Here is a 14,368-nt window from a genome sequence, read left to right as displayed (position 1 = left end):
CTAAAGCAATTTTATACATCCAGGTGATTAAATCAATAATTCAGATAAGCCTACTTATAAATATAATGTTTCATTTTTGTCTGTTCTGCTAAATGCTTCTAGGCTAAATGTTACACTCTGTACCTTTAACCGATAATGCACACTTAGGCTATGTTGGGCGATCTTAATATCAAATACTCAAAGCACTTCAAAAATATAAACAGAAAAAATAGCTATCATATCAAAAATAATCTCAAATCAACTTACTTGGGGCTGAGAGTTTTGTTTTTTTCATAGAAGAGCCGGAGGTCCTGGGGACTGCTTGCCTGAAATTGACAAATGGATGTTGAGAAAGTTTATAACTTTAAATTTTTAACTATAAATGGTTAGAAATGTAGCTCTCACATCCCATTTCTATTAGCACCATTTAGGTTATTGTACAGTAGGATCAACTACACAGACCGAACCCAAAGCGAGACACCGTGCATGACATGCTTCTGTCACCTGTAATGACACATCACTGCATGTTTTAACATGCTTGTCAATGAAGCTGACAGAAAAACTGCTCTGAAGCTTAAAAAATCTGGCCGGGCAGGTCTGGAAAAGGCATTTTGTAACATGGTATGTGTTTCATCTCTCACAGCATCATAAAAGTCAGCTGAGGCAAATTGCTGTGTTTCTGTTTTGGCTCATCTTTCACATGATCCAGAGAGAAGACAGACAGCTTGTTTGAGTTTTTCTTCCAAACAGACCAGGCTAACCCTAGAAGACTCTTAGAAAGGATGAAAACATGTGAAGGGGACATTCAGTGAATTTGTTTCTGTGAATGCTACTCAATTTACTTCTGGTACTCATATTTTTCATTTTTTATTGCTTACTTGTCATTATTTTCAACAGTATAATGATAATGCTCATAAGCATATATTCCTCATACAACGGTGGCATCATAGACAACACAAAGACTTCGAAAAAACAGACAGCCAAGCTCCAAAATTTCTCAGATAAACCCAAAAATCTGCAAATATTCAAGATGTCTACTATGAAAATATACCAAAGGATACATTTACATGATCTTCAGCCTAAAGTTTATCTGAAATAAAATGATTCTGGTTGATTTATTTAATGAACAAATCATCATGTAGCCTGATTATGTTGTGTTTTTACCTGGAAAGGAGCCTTGCCAGTCAGACACTGAAACACTATGGTTCCTATACTCCACAAGTCAGCTTTTGCATCGTAGCTCTGGGACATAATGACCTCAGGAGCCTAGTAAGGAAGAGATTGATAGAGTAAGACTTTTTAACTTATTTTAAAGTAAAAGCTTCAAAGTCATCTGATATTTTGTTTGAACTCCAGCTATAACATTTGGTTTTGCTTAAGATAGTTTACTTTATAGTTATAAGGACATTAAAAATGCTCACCATGTACATAGGGGATCCGCAGAGAGTGGCCGCCATCATGTTGTTCTGAAGGTACCTGGCAAAGCCAAAGTCCGCTTCATGAAGAGGAAGGAAAGTGGGGAAGAAGATGAATGGACAAAAGAATGAGACACCAAAATTAGTAACATTGGTTGCTTGATGCTAATGCTCCTGTATTGTCATCTAAAGCATATGCATATCCTGAAGACAAGGTGAAACTACTGAAATGTTCCAAAGGCACCCTACAGGTGGTTGTGACAACAAACAAATACAACAAACCCTCAATTTTGTGATCTTAATCATGCTTGATAAAATCCTGTGGCTGTGTTTGAGCCAGTAACTAGGTCAATGTAAGTATAAAAAGTTTACTGTATGAATGCAAACAGCCCATTTGTTTGTATGACTGAGCTGGTTTTTTCTCACACTCATGAGGATTATAACATCATGCAGTGACTGGACCGGCACAAACCTCACACTTCGCTCCCACCAGGCGTTCAACTCTCCCCAGACGAACAAGAATTAATAGGCTTAGGGATAAGCAAAGTTTCCAAACAGCTGAGGAAACACTTGTTGTGTATATCTGGGTAAGACACGTATTATTATGGTGCTTATTTTCTTCAAACTCAAAATTCTGAAGAGATATAAATCATGCTTTAATGATTACATGTTCTTTTTCCTGGCATTTGTTTCACTTTTATTAGATGGAGGGTGTAAATGCTGCTGAGCAAAGATTTCTTTGAATGTAATCAATTTCTTTAAATAAATTTATATTTAAGTTTAATAAATCGCCTGGGGAAAATCATTATAAGGTCCTGTAGCAGTAAAATTGCTAGAAAGGAGGTTCATTAAAGCAAAGGGATTCAATGTTCTGCTTCATGGGATACAATTAGTATATGCTTCAGTAGAGGGTTCTGGTGTTTTCCTTTTAAAATATTTGGTATGTTCTTGTTTATCTATATTCTTGTTTATCATACATAGTTGCTTGTTCATACTAATCAATCACATCAATTTATAATTAAAAATGCAACATTAAAATGTTTCTTATAACTGTGTCTATGATTACTGATTCTCACACCTACCTATCTTGATGCAGGTGTTGTTAGAGTGCGACTTGCGTCCTGCTGGGTAGGAGAGCAGAATGTTCTGGGGTTTCAGGTCCCTGTGGATGATACCTTTGGCCTGTAGGACCCTCATGGCCCCTGCAATCTGCTGCAGGAAAACTCTGATGGTGTCCTCGCTAAGCGTGCCTTTGGCTGCAGAGAAACAAAAGTGCATAAAGTGAGGTCAGTTACCATGTTAATGTTTGTCTTCTTGGTTTCCATGATGTTCTTACAGTAAATCTGTATGACACAAGTTGAAAATATGAAGGTACACAAGTACTGATTGGCCTCTCCTTTTTCTAGTTTTGCAGACCTATCGTTGAGTCCGTTTGTGGTATGCAAAACAGAAAGAAAATCTTCTAAAAATACCAATATGACGATTTTTCTCTCTGTGCTCTCACATCACCCCACTGCCACCTCCTGCTCCCTGTCCTTCCCTCTGTCCAATCATCCTTCTCATTTCCCTGTAGCATAGTATGGTCCTATGTCTAGTCCCTCCCTGCTCTTGGATTTTTCTTCTACTCGGGCCAGGAAAATAGAGTTATGTGAGTGGACCACTGTGGGCAATGTATCCAGTTTCTTTTTAAACTAAAACTTCTTTTAATACATCTAATAAGTCAGTGCCTTGTGCGGTTTTTCCACCAACCAGGATAGAGTATGTTGTTGTCAAATCAGTGATGAATGCATGACAACCCCAGAAATATGGAGCTGAAATATCTCATTTGACAGAAAATACACAAAATGTGGGCAGGCCTGTCTCTTTGTGGTCTGCTGCATTATAGATAATAGGGATAGATCTCACTGTTAATACCTAAACATTTTCGAAACAATTTTTAAAGAAAATACAAATACTAATACAATAACATGTTAATTAGGCCGAAAGATTTATATAATTTTGGTTTATTTGAAAGTCTGGCCCCCAGAGTCTCTGTCAAGACTAAATCTAAATTGTGTACAACTGTATGTCGCACACATTTTAAGCCATGATCATTCAAAGTACCTGAAGCACAAATCCTGCCTCTGTATGTGCAGGTGCACAGAAACAACACAGTATCAGCCTTTGGTTGTTTAATGATTAGTTGTTTTCTCTCATTTGTACTTGTTCCATCATCTTTGCAGATCTAGATAAATGTCACTCCCTGTTGTGATGTCTAAACCTGCAGTTATTAATGAAAACTGAATTTTTTGATGACCCTAGAAACATCTGTAACGCTGCCAGGTTTGGAAACTAAAGGCCTTAAATGGTTTCTTGTAGCACTGTCAATGGAGAAATAAAGAACACTATCAAGTTGGACATTATGAGGGAACTGTAAATTATATTTGTTGCACTTACAGTGTAAGTAGTCAGCAAGGTCTCCCCCATTGCAGTACTAAGAACAGAAAGAGAGACAACAAGAGAGAGATATTCAGAAAACAAAACATATAAACTGACAAACACCAAAAGGATGAAACATGGGTAACATGTAACCATGGTGAATAAGTGTCAGACAACAACAGCTCTCTGAGTGGACCAGACTGCAAAAGAGAGATCAGGACAGTGATTTTGGAGAAGAGTGATGTGTTTACAGACAGCTCCCATTCCAAGTTACAATATAAATGAAGCCGGGAAAAGACAGGGTGTGCTAAGAAAGGCAGTCATTTCCTTTCTTACGGCAATGAGATAAGCAGAGACAATAAAGAACAAATGGAACAAGACAGAGGAATATACAGTGTCCGCATTAAAGCACTTCATGATGCTGGATGGTCTTTGAGACAAATATGACAGGTGGTCTAATAAATTTGTTAAGCACTACATATGGCAGTAAATTTTAGCTATTTGACATCAGAATTGTGGATCTGCAGTAACCAGCAATTACGATAGTCAACATCAACAGGATTAGATAACTTTGAAACTCCTGTTTGAAAAATACTACGCAGTTTTCTTTTTTAGATCTGATGTCTTTGATCAGAACCATATGTTGTCTAGTGGAGTGACTGCATGTCTGCTTTCCAGCTAGAACAATGACCATTATTAAAGGGGACATATTATGCAAAAATCCCCTTTTCAGGCTTTTCTAACAAAAATATGTGCCCGCGGCTTGTCCACAACCTCCTCAAATACCAGAAAAATCCATTCCCTTCCCCCCTGTCCTTCTCCACCTTTCAGAACATGTGTGCTGAAACAAGCCGTTCTCAGATTTTCCCCTCATGACTCATGTGGGGAGTAAGTGCCCACCCCTAGGTTCGGTTGGCCCGCCCAGCTTGGAAGAAAGTTCCAACCTCCTCCCACTATCTTCTTCTCAGCTGAGATCCTGGATAGTTTAGTGGGTTACACTGCTGACTTTTTCTGGGAGACTGATGGTTCAAATCCCAGTCAGGTCCTTAACTTTGGATAAAAGTGTCTGTAACATTGTAACATCAGAAGTGCCACATCCATTTCCTGAGAGGGGTGTGGTCAGGGCAGACTCAGACAGATCAGTAACATTTAAAGCCACAGACACAGAAACAGCTTGTTCTGAGAAGGGCTAATACAGAGGGGTTTTTAGACACGCAAAAATCCTATACTAGAGTGTTTTTTCGGCAAAACAAACTTCACAGGCATGTTTTGGGGACCTCTGAGAACAACATAAACTTGTCTTAAAAGGGTAAAATATGTCCCCTTTAAATGATAGTTACACTCATGCTACATTATGTCACAATAATAACTGCCAGCATTTCACAATTTCTGACCATTTCTTGCAGGAATGGGAAATATAAACGGAGCAAGAGAATGGGCACATAATGAGTTATGTTTTCAAGTCACAGCAAAAAACCCTGTAGCATTTGGATGTTGACTGGCGGTCATTTAGCCTCCTTGATGCCTGAGTGCAAAGCTAATTATAGCCCAGGCCCTGTCCGCAGAAGCTGAGACAATACAGCACTGAGCACACAAAGCAAACATCAGAGTGAGCTTACCTCCATTACCAGGTACACTGAGCTGGCAGTTTCCTAAAGAGGGAAGAGATAAGAGAGGGAGTAAACAAACACACGTCAGTGACAGACGCAGGAAGGAACAGGTGGTGCTGGTGCTCACTACTGTCTGTATGGTTGCAGAGAAATTAAGGATTAGATGCTTTGACAAAAAAAGTTTGAGCCTTGTGAGAAAAAATTAGAAGAGATAAAGGAACACATGAGCAAAATCTTTTCAAAGTTCAATTCTACAGAGGCTCATCAGTTTTGAAAACTTTAATACTTTCAGGACTGCTACACCAGTGGACTTAGACTTCCATTTTTTTTTTCTTTTTTTTTTTTTTACCACTCCAGTGATACTGAGCAAATAACAAAAAGAGCTCTGGCTCTGCTGTCAACAACATGATCAAAATGATCTAGGCAATGTTCTGATGTTGCACTTAAGGGATTTGGAGTTCCATCAACTAGTCCAACATCTGCTATCTTCTACTCTCTATTTTGTACCACAAACAACCTATCTGAGGCAGTAGTTTTGAAGAAGAAAAACAGTCAGACTAGGTCAAACAAGCCCTCCCTTATCACATGGCAACAGATGATTGCAGTCTCACTCTGACCTACTACGTATCTCATCGGATCCCCCAGTCAGGGGCTAGAGCTAGACTGTTTTGAGAAGTTCAGCTGAGTCAGGCCTTTTACAATTGGTTGTCTTTGGTTTTATTGAAGTGAACAGCAACAAGCTGACCAACCAGCAAGCCAGTCTCAGTTAAAGAGCCAGCGCCCAATTGTCTCTGATGTCTTTACTGTATATGGCAGTAACACAGCAGCACACATTTGCTTGATAAAAATGTAGAAATATGTCTGTCATGATTAAAGTTTGTGGTGCATTTTTTTGGCATATAATGCTGAGAACACTTTTGTGGCTATTTCCTGTTTCACAAGGTGGAGTTTCCTAAATGACCATAGTGCAGAGGCCTTCTGCTCTATAAAAGTGTGTATCAAAAAACAGAGCTTTGGAGCTGAAATGACTCCAATCCTTTAGGAAATTCTGTCCGTTTTTTTAAGAAAACCTTCTGTTTAAATGAAGTCTTTTTTTTAGACAAGATTTAGGTTTCAGATGGTTTTATTTTGAGGATGCCTTGGGTCTAAATGAGTTGAAGGAGTGGTAACAAAAATGTGTTAGAAAAGGGGCGCTAGCAGGGGTGGAAATTACCTGATTGTATTTAATAATGAAAATAATAATACAATTTATTCATAAAGCACTTTTCAAAAACTTAAAGACACTGTACAACAGTTAAAAAGACATTATACACCAAAAAAGAACATAAAATCCAAACTAAAAGCAGACAAAAAAGCAAGCAAAGTGACGAGACAACATTAGAATCACACATTAAAAGCCAGTTTAAAAAGGTGGTTTTTGACAAGTGATTTGAATGTGGGTGAGTCAGTGCAGTCTTGGACAGGGAGTGAGTTCCAGAGAGAGGGGGTAGCAATGGAAAAGGAGCTGTCCCCCAGATTTGCTCAAATTACTGTAATTTAGGATTTTTTTTCATGTACTTTTTTGAGTACATTTTAAAATTGGACTTTTACTTTTACTTAAGTATGTTTTAACCAGAGTAACTGTACTTTTACTTGAGTACAATACTGAGTACAATACTCCTGTTGACCTCTGTTGACTACACAGGCGCAAATGGAGAGAGAATGATTCCAAATCACATTCCAAACAGCTGTTGCGTACAGCAAATACTAGAGTACTGATATCTCCCAAAGTGTAATCTTAACTCCATTCTGAGTAACATGGTCTTCAGCATTGTAGTTATTTTAATTTCTTTTTTTTTCATATTTTATTTCATGTTGTGGTGATTACAAACAACAAAAACAATACACAAATAAACAAACAACAAACAATAGCAAAAACAACACAACCAAAAAACAAAGCATCACTGCATCAACGAAATAAACTATCGTGACGTGACAAACCAAAACAAACAAACAACACCAAACAGAACACTACGAATCCTAACAACAGGCAAACACTGATAATACAACAACATACAACAACAGCAACGGGGGGTCAGATAAACAGTACTGTAGTTATTTTATAGTGTTGATCCACAAGTTTTAGTGAACTCTGTAGAGAGTGAAACTGATCCAAACCATTACCTCTGAGATTTCAAATCTGGGAGATACATGAGGGTGGAGTTCCCCATCACGCCCTTGGGCAGAGTGTTTAGTTGTGTTTCGTTGTTGCCTTTTGTACAGGGAGCCCTAGTAGGGTTCTTTTGCTCATGTTTCTAGTGGATTGTTGTTGTTTGTGATGCAAGACATGTTTGCACCTTGAGTGAAGTTATCCACTGAGTTAGAACTCTAGCCTGTGATTTTAGGTACTTCTAATGGTCCCATAGTACATATTCTTCATCAATATAGATTGCCTTGCCATGACGCTGACCTTCTGCTAAGTGTAAAGCACTTTGTGCAGATGATTCTTGCCAGAGGAGATCCACCATGCCACAGATTTTCAAAAGTTACTGAAGCTCTGTCATATTGTAAAATATTTAACACTTACAATTAGTGTTGACAAATATAGGCACCCTTAAAGTGTTAAATTTAACTCTATCAGGGTTACATTAACACTCTCACTTTTCTGTGAGTTTTACTTTATTGTAGAGGTGTGACTTTACCTGAATGATCTGGTTGGAGATCTATTCTCTTGTTGTTTTTGCCAATAAGGAAAGTTCATATTCCTCTGTACAGCAGCTGCTCAGTATTCCGTACAAAAAGTAAACTTAGACAAAATACTTTTAGCTGCAACTTGAGTAAATTTATAGAGTAGTACTTACTTCTATTAAGTCAATTTTAACCAGTGTAACTGTAATTTTACTTGAGTACAACAGTCTGGTACTTTTTCCACCTCTGGGCACCAGCAGTCTGCTGGTTATATCTGCGAGGCCCATGTGTAGAGATTGTTGCCCTCAAGACAGGGGGCATTTTCCTGTACACTACTTTCTCCTGTTTCCAACTTTAACCACTGTCCTATATTGATAAAGGCATAAAAGCCCCAACATAGATCTTTTTATAAATGTTTTGCAATGACTTGAGTATAAAAATGACTTTTATCCATGTTCAATCCATCTGTCTATGAATCTAAATAAATATTTTTTCTTGCTCAGTAACTGCAGGTGAAAATGAAATCTGTATTGCAAAAATTGTTTGTTTCTGTCACACTTATGTTTCCCTGAGACAGCAGGACAAGCTACTTTACAATGATTAATCAGCACCCAAGCTCATTTAAAATCCATTTATCAGATACAATGTGAAAGTTAAAGTGACTGCATCTCTCAGGTGTCCAGTCCTTGGTCTGGATTCTATTTCCTCTTGACCTAATTAGAACGCTGTATGGTCAGATCCCCTACTCCGAGCATCTACACTGCCTGCTGCTGTGCAACAACAAACCTGTAATCTAAGATCCCAGCTCTGACTATCTTAAATGACCAGGGAGAGGCGTCTCTGAGTCACAATGAAATAGAGGACAAAAAATACTTCAAAATTCTGCATTGGAGCTCCTGGGCAGAGCAGTTTATTTGTCGCCCAGACAAGGTGACTGTGCTGTGCAGGTTGAGCAGCTACCATTGCTCAGCATATGTATGTATGCATCAGTGGTCAGGGCTTATTTGCAACCTTCTTTGCATGATGACTAAGCCATCTGGCAGGAATAGACAAGGGTGGAGGATGAAAGGTCAACTCAAATCAATGGAAGAAATCCCCCTGGCCTGGTAATAAACCCCAAAGTATCTGCTTATAACTGGAATTAATTTGCAGCTTGAAAACATGAGATTTAAATTGAAATACAGAGGCAAATACTATAGTTAGGACTAAATAAATACTTCAAGCATATAAAAGCACAAATATTTCTCTTGATATGTTCTGATGCATTTTGCATAAGTTCTGCTTTACATGCTTCTTTAACAGACAAGTATATGACCAAAACATCTAACGAGTTACTTCATACTTTCAGTATGCTGTTTTGTCACTCTTTACTATCCTGGATGGGAGAGCAATAGCCAGTGTCTATGATTCAGGCAAAAATAGTGTGGATTTGAGTCATTACCTCAAAAGGCAACACCTGTCTAGTGCGACACTGAGCTTTAGAGCCAATGTCAGGTTGTATAGGAGCATATTACCTCATTTACACCCTAGGCTGACTGCTTGTTCCTAGAAAAGATGATAAAATATAACTAACAGGGGGGAAAGTAAAGGCTCTAAACTTCCCAGTAACACAGAAGACAAACAGGAACAGCCCACGGGACTGTAGACAGAATGTAAACAGAGCTGATCATGATGACTGAGCTCAACAAGGCACAAATGCAGAAGTATTTACTGTAACTTTATGCTGAACATGGAAAAACAAAGGAAAACATGCTCAAACAATACAAAAAAAAACAATTGTTAGAACAAACAGATGCATGGAAGGCTCGTTGAACAAGAAGGGAAAACAAAGCTGCATGAGGCAGAAGTGGGTCATGTGGAACAGATACATCTAACAACCCATCTGCTCTACTTTATGAGCATAGGCTGATGAGATAGCTAGAACAATTAGAGGTGTGATAACTATGTATGTTAACAGCAGGCTTTACACCGTGCAGCCAGCCTGTTTCTGATATGATTGAGATGTTGTTTGTGAGTGGAGTGTTACATACCTGAAAGTCCAGTAAGGCAACTATGTTCTCATGTTTCAGTTCCTGCAGGAATAAAAGAGAAAGTCATTATTTAGATGCATATTTGACCTTAACTTGACCTGGTCTTCGTGCTCCTCTAGTCAGCAGGAAACTTAAGAGCATTAACTCTCACTATGTGAATGCTGTGTTAAAAAGGTGGTCACTGCTTACATTGCTACATAAAAAAACTTGAAAAATGATCTAATATGCCACTGTTGTCATTAATGCTTCAGTTTGCTAAATACAAATATGCTTTAGGCATGCACGATAACACAAAAAAATGTATATTTATCATTACAGGTGATATGTATAAACAAAATATGCATATAAGCTTTGAGTCTGTTTTAATGTCTCTGATGGTCTTCATGTTTTAAACATTGTCTGTGTTTCAAACATGTCCCTCCCAAATAAAAAAGAATCCTTAAAATATTTTTTTGCACAACTAAATTGAATAATATTGATCAGAAAGGCAGCTGATAACTAGCCTGAGCTTCATCTGACTGTATCAAAAAGGTCATGGCCATTAAAACCAGGCCTCACTTTGAATAAGTAAACAGCAGAAATGCACCATGAAAAAGCATGCTTGTTTTACCACAGAAATTGTTTTTTTTATTGCATTAAATTCTGTTCTTTTGCAATGTGTTTATCTGAATATTCACATTGCAACAACAAACTGCAAATACTACCCAAACATAAGAGACAGTAACCACAAAGTGCACACCTGCCATGCATTTGACCTTAACGAGCAAACGTTTGACCCGTCAGGTGAACCCTTGTTACACTGACCATGCATTCACACATTTTGACCAATCAGGAGAAGCATCGGCTTCCCCACTGTTCAAAGAATATATTTAGTGACAACTTTATTTAGCTTTTATGATAAACAAAGGAGGCATGATTGCCAAGAAAATGTTGGTTAAAAAGCCCTTATGGTGAAAAACAACAGCATCTTTTAAATTATTCTGGATACTGCAAAGAAAGAGGCTACAAGCAGGCATTGTTTAAAACATGCAACATAGAAGAACAAAAAGTGTAAGTCATAGCAAATACTCAAATCTTACTAAACATGTAGCCTATGCTTATCATATGTCATGTTTTTCTTCATACTGCTCTGGTCTAACGACCTCATACTTGTCATAAAGTTTCAGCAACATAAACTATTAAAGCGTCTTTAAAGACTTACCTTAAGGATCTTGATCTCTTTCCCCAACAATGTCTGGGATTTGGCCAAGTTTTTCTTGTTTATGCACTTTACTGCAACCTCCCAGTCATGTTTCTGGAGGGACATGCAAAGATAATTGAGCAGGCAGATTGTAAATGTGTGGCACTGGATATTTATACTCTGTTAACATCTACTATATGTACACTGTATGACAACACAATAGTGACACTTCCAACATGGCTATGGGGCATGCCAGAATCACGTATCTTCACATATTGGACTGTACATTCCCAGTGACACACTTAGTTTACATTCGGGCATTGTTTGGAAAGGATGCTCAGTTTGCTACTGCTGACCATGCTGTTGGTTATAATGATTTTGTAATGGAATAAGGACTATGGGAGCTGTGTAGAGCAGTCAGTGAGTCTTTTCACAACCTTGTGCAATTTTTTTGTCAATAATTTTATGATATCACAGCACATTTAATATATTTTATCCCACTGAAATTGTAAAAACACATATTTTAAATGCCCTTCTATCTTTTGCTCATTTACCTATGGAGCAACAACAATGGTTTCTAAATCTAAAGAGTTTGTTATAATAATACAACCAAGTATGACAATATAATGTTAGTGTTAACTATGTGTAAACTTTTATTGCCTACTTTCTGATTCCACGTTTAGGACATGTTTAAACATGTTCTAATGGTCTCAGCATGGAGCTCTGTAATGGAAACAAAACGTCTCTGCTGCTCCACATTTTAATTTGACACGGAAAGACCATGCACCCTCTGCATTCTAAATATGAGGACATTTATTTAAAACTAAATAAAAACTGCTACCCATGCACTAAGGCGATGTGTTGAAGGTCTGTAGAAACATTTCATCATGTTAGCCATAATTGCTTTCTTTTTTAAGGTACATCCTGTATGAGTTCCCAGGCCTCTTAAGGCCGTACAATGAAAACAAATACACCAGGTGGCTATAACATGCAACTCTTCCGTAAGAAAATAACCAAACCATCTAGCGAACCGTTAACGCTGTCTCTCTTAGCACTAATGAATATATTTTGAAAGCAATATGAATATCATAAGAAAACAATATTCACCTCTCGATGTCTGCCTTTGAAGACGACAGCAAATGCGCCATGGCCGATCAGGTCCTTCCGACTGAACTCAAATTTCCCCACCGTCTCCATATTGCCCCAAAGTCTGGTTTTATACTACTTAGACTTGGACAAATGACCAGGTGGCCTCAGACCAGTCTCCTTGGTTGCAAGTGCTCCCTTCTCCTCTGTAAAGCAAAGGCAGCAGCAGGGATGTTCACCCCCTCTTCCACTTGCCATGGGCTGCCTTCCTGAGAACAAACTGTCCTCTTCTCTCATGTTCGCACGCATAAGTTTTTAGGAGCTTAACTCCTAACAGAGCTGTATGGTGATTTCCATCGTTACCAAGACGACTAACACAAAAAGTTAGCTAACTTAACAAGCAGCTATCGGCCGAGTTTAACAGCAGCTGTCTTTGACGTGCCACCTTAAATAGCAGCTCGCTGCGTTTTGTTTATATACAGAGGCTCCTTACTTCTGTCGTCTGCAGCGCTTCCACGGCAAATAAGCATCGACTGTGAAGTTAAAACGTTTATAACGGCTAATAATCAAAAAAGACTGCGAATTTCCCTGTTATATCTTGAAAATAGCCGCAGACTCGCTGAAAGTCACAGCATCGACAGTTCCAACAAAGCAGACAGCGACGAGCCTCCTTATAAAAAGCGCATGCGCATAGAGCAATTACAGCTGTTGCTCTGACGTCAGATGAGTAGGATTCTCAGCATGAAAAGTGTACATTTTATTTGTTTTAGCTTGGTAAAACTATTATGATTGTAGCTTGAAAATGATAAATATTATTTTAGTATATACAGTGTAGAACAATACATCAGTAAAGCTACGTAAATGTCTGCATGAAGATGTGAAAACGGAATCAAAAAGATATGCTGACGTCATGACGTCTTTGACGTGGTTTGTTAAAATTAGCATTTATTTAGGCCTAACCCAAACATGTCTCAACTCTGTACAGACAGAATTAGCACCAATTGTCCTTCGTGTAAATGAGTAGAGGTGACAAAATAATTTATATTTTATAAACTAGACAACCTCTAATCTATCATTAAGATTTTCATATATAAAAAATTATCAGGATGCCTGTCCAGTCCAGTTGACCCCTTGATAAGGGTTTGGATAATCATCAGGAATGATTTTCAACACTTTCAAATTATATGGAAATGTAAATGAGGAGGGGAACTTTCAATCCCCTTCCTGTGTTATATGCCCATTGTTAGAGTTTACATTGCATTATCAATATTCAGATTTTCTGGCAGGTAAAAGGTATTAACAAAGGAATTAAGAAATATTCAAAAAGGGAAAAATGCACAGTTTCTTCAAACTACGGAGATCGGCATGTCCAAGAGAAAGAGAAAAAAACAATTGAAAGCAATTTCAGTCTCCAGTTGCCAATTATGCCAAGTGAAATGAAGAGGAGAGAAATCCCTGTTTTTCAATGCTTAAAGTGATATAAAAAAAAAGGACTGGTGAGAAGAGGAGAAAGCAGCCAAGAGCAACTGAGATGATGAGAAAATTTGAAGACAAAATGAGTGAATTTTGCAAAAGATGGCATCAGAGCTGTATGGAGTGGTAGCAGCTGGAAAAACATCAAAGAAAAAAAAAAACTATAGGGAGGGGCTGATAGCTAGATCTAAAGGGCTTTCATGACAGGAGAAGTGCCTACTTTATAAGTGAAATATGAGTCCAAATTGTTCCAGTCGTCTCAATTTGTGTCTGTGTCCAGAATTATGTAAGCTGTATAATAACCATTCAATCTACTCCAAATTTCTCTGAGCAGGCAGCTTTCCAAGGGTTCTTTACTGCATAAAAATAGAGTCTGCTTAAGGAAGGGATGAGAAAGTCTACCATTTATTTCTCTCCTGCATGCTCTCTTTACTATGTGCAATAAAGGTGAAACAAAAATCAAACTACTTAACAAATGTTAATATTTCTACATACTTTGGCCCCCCTTTG

The 14,368-nt window shown here is 38.0% G+C and overlaps 1 protein-coding gene across 2 annotated transcripts in view; it reads right to left on the bottom strand.

Annotated features, from left to right (window-relative positions):
• ulk1b (unc-51 like autophagy activating kinase 1) overlaps positions 1 to 13,052 on the bottom strand; it is a 32,832-nt gene extending 19,780 nt beyond the window's left edge. For both annotated transcript variants that reach the window (XM_041810651.1, XM_041810652.1), the window contains exons 1-9: positions 12,407 to 13,052; positions 11,321 to 11,413; positions 10,120 to 10,161; positions 5,432 to 5,464; positions 3,831 to 3,867; positions 2,477 to 2,650; positions 1,401 to 1,474; positions 1,144 to 1,245; positions 247 to 305 (exon numbers count right to left, since the gene is read on the bottom strand). In XM_041810651.1, the coding sequence (XP_041666585.1) occupies positions 247 to 305; positions 1,144 to 1,245; positions 1,401 to 1,474; positions 2,477 to 2,650; positions 3,831 to 3,867; positions 5,432 to 5,464; positions 10,120 to 10,161; positions 11,321 to 11,413; positions 12,407 to 12,496 (704 nt within the window). In that variant the 5' untranslated portion in view covers positions 12,497 to 13,052. The remainder of the gene's footprint in view (positions 1 to 246; positions 306 to 1,143; positions 1,246 to 1,400; positions 1,475 to 2,476; positions 2,651 to 3,830; positions 3,868 to 5,431; positions 5,465 to 10,119; positions 10,162 to 11,320; positions 11,414 to 12,406) is intronic.
• Between the last annotated feature and the right edge of the window lie 1,316 nt (positions 13,053 to 14,368).

Source organism: Cheilinus undulatus, linkage group 17 (assembly GCF_018320785.1).
Source record: "Cheilinus undulatus linkage group 17, ASM1832078v1, whole genome shotgun sequence".
Lineage (NCBI taxonomy): Eukaryota > Metazoa > Chordata > Actinopteri > Labriformes > Labridae > Cheilinus > Cheilinus undulatus.
Note: the sequence above shows the minus strand (reverse complement) of the source record. Positions and strands in the feature narration are given on the sequence as shown.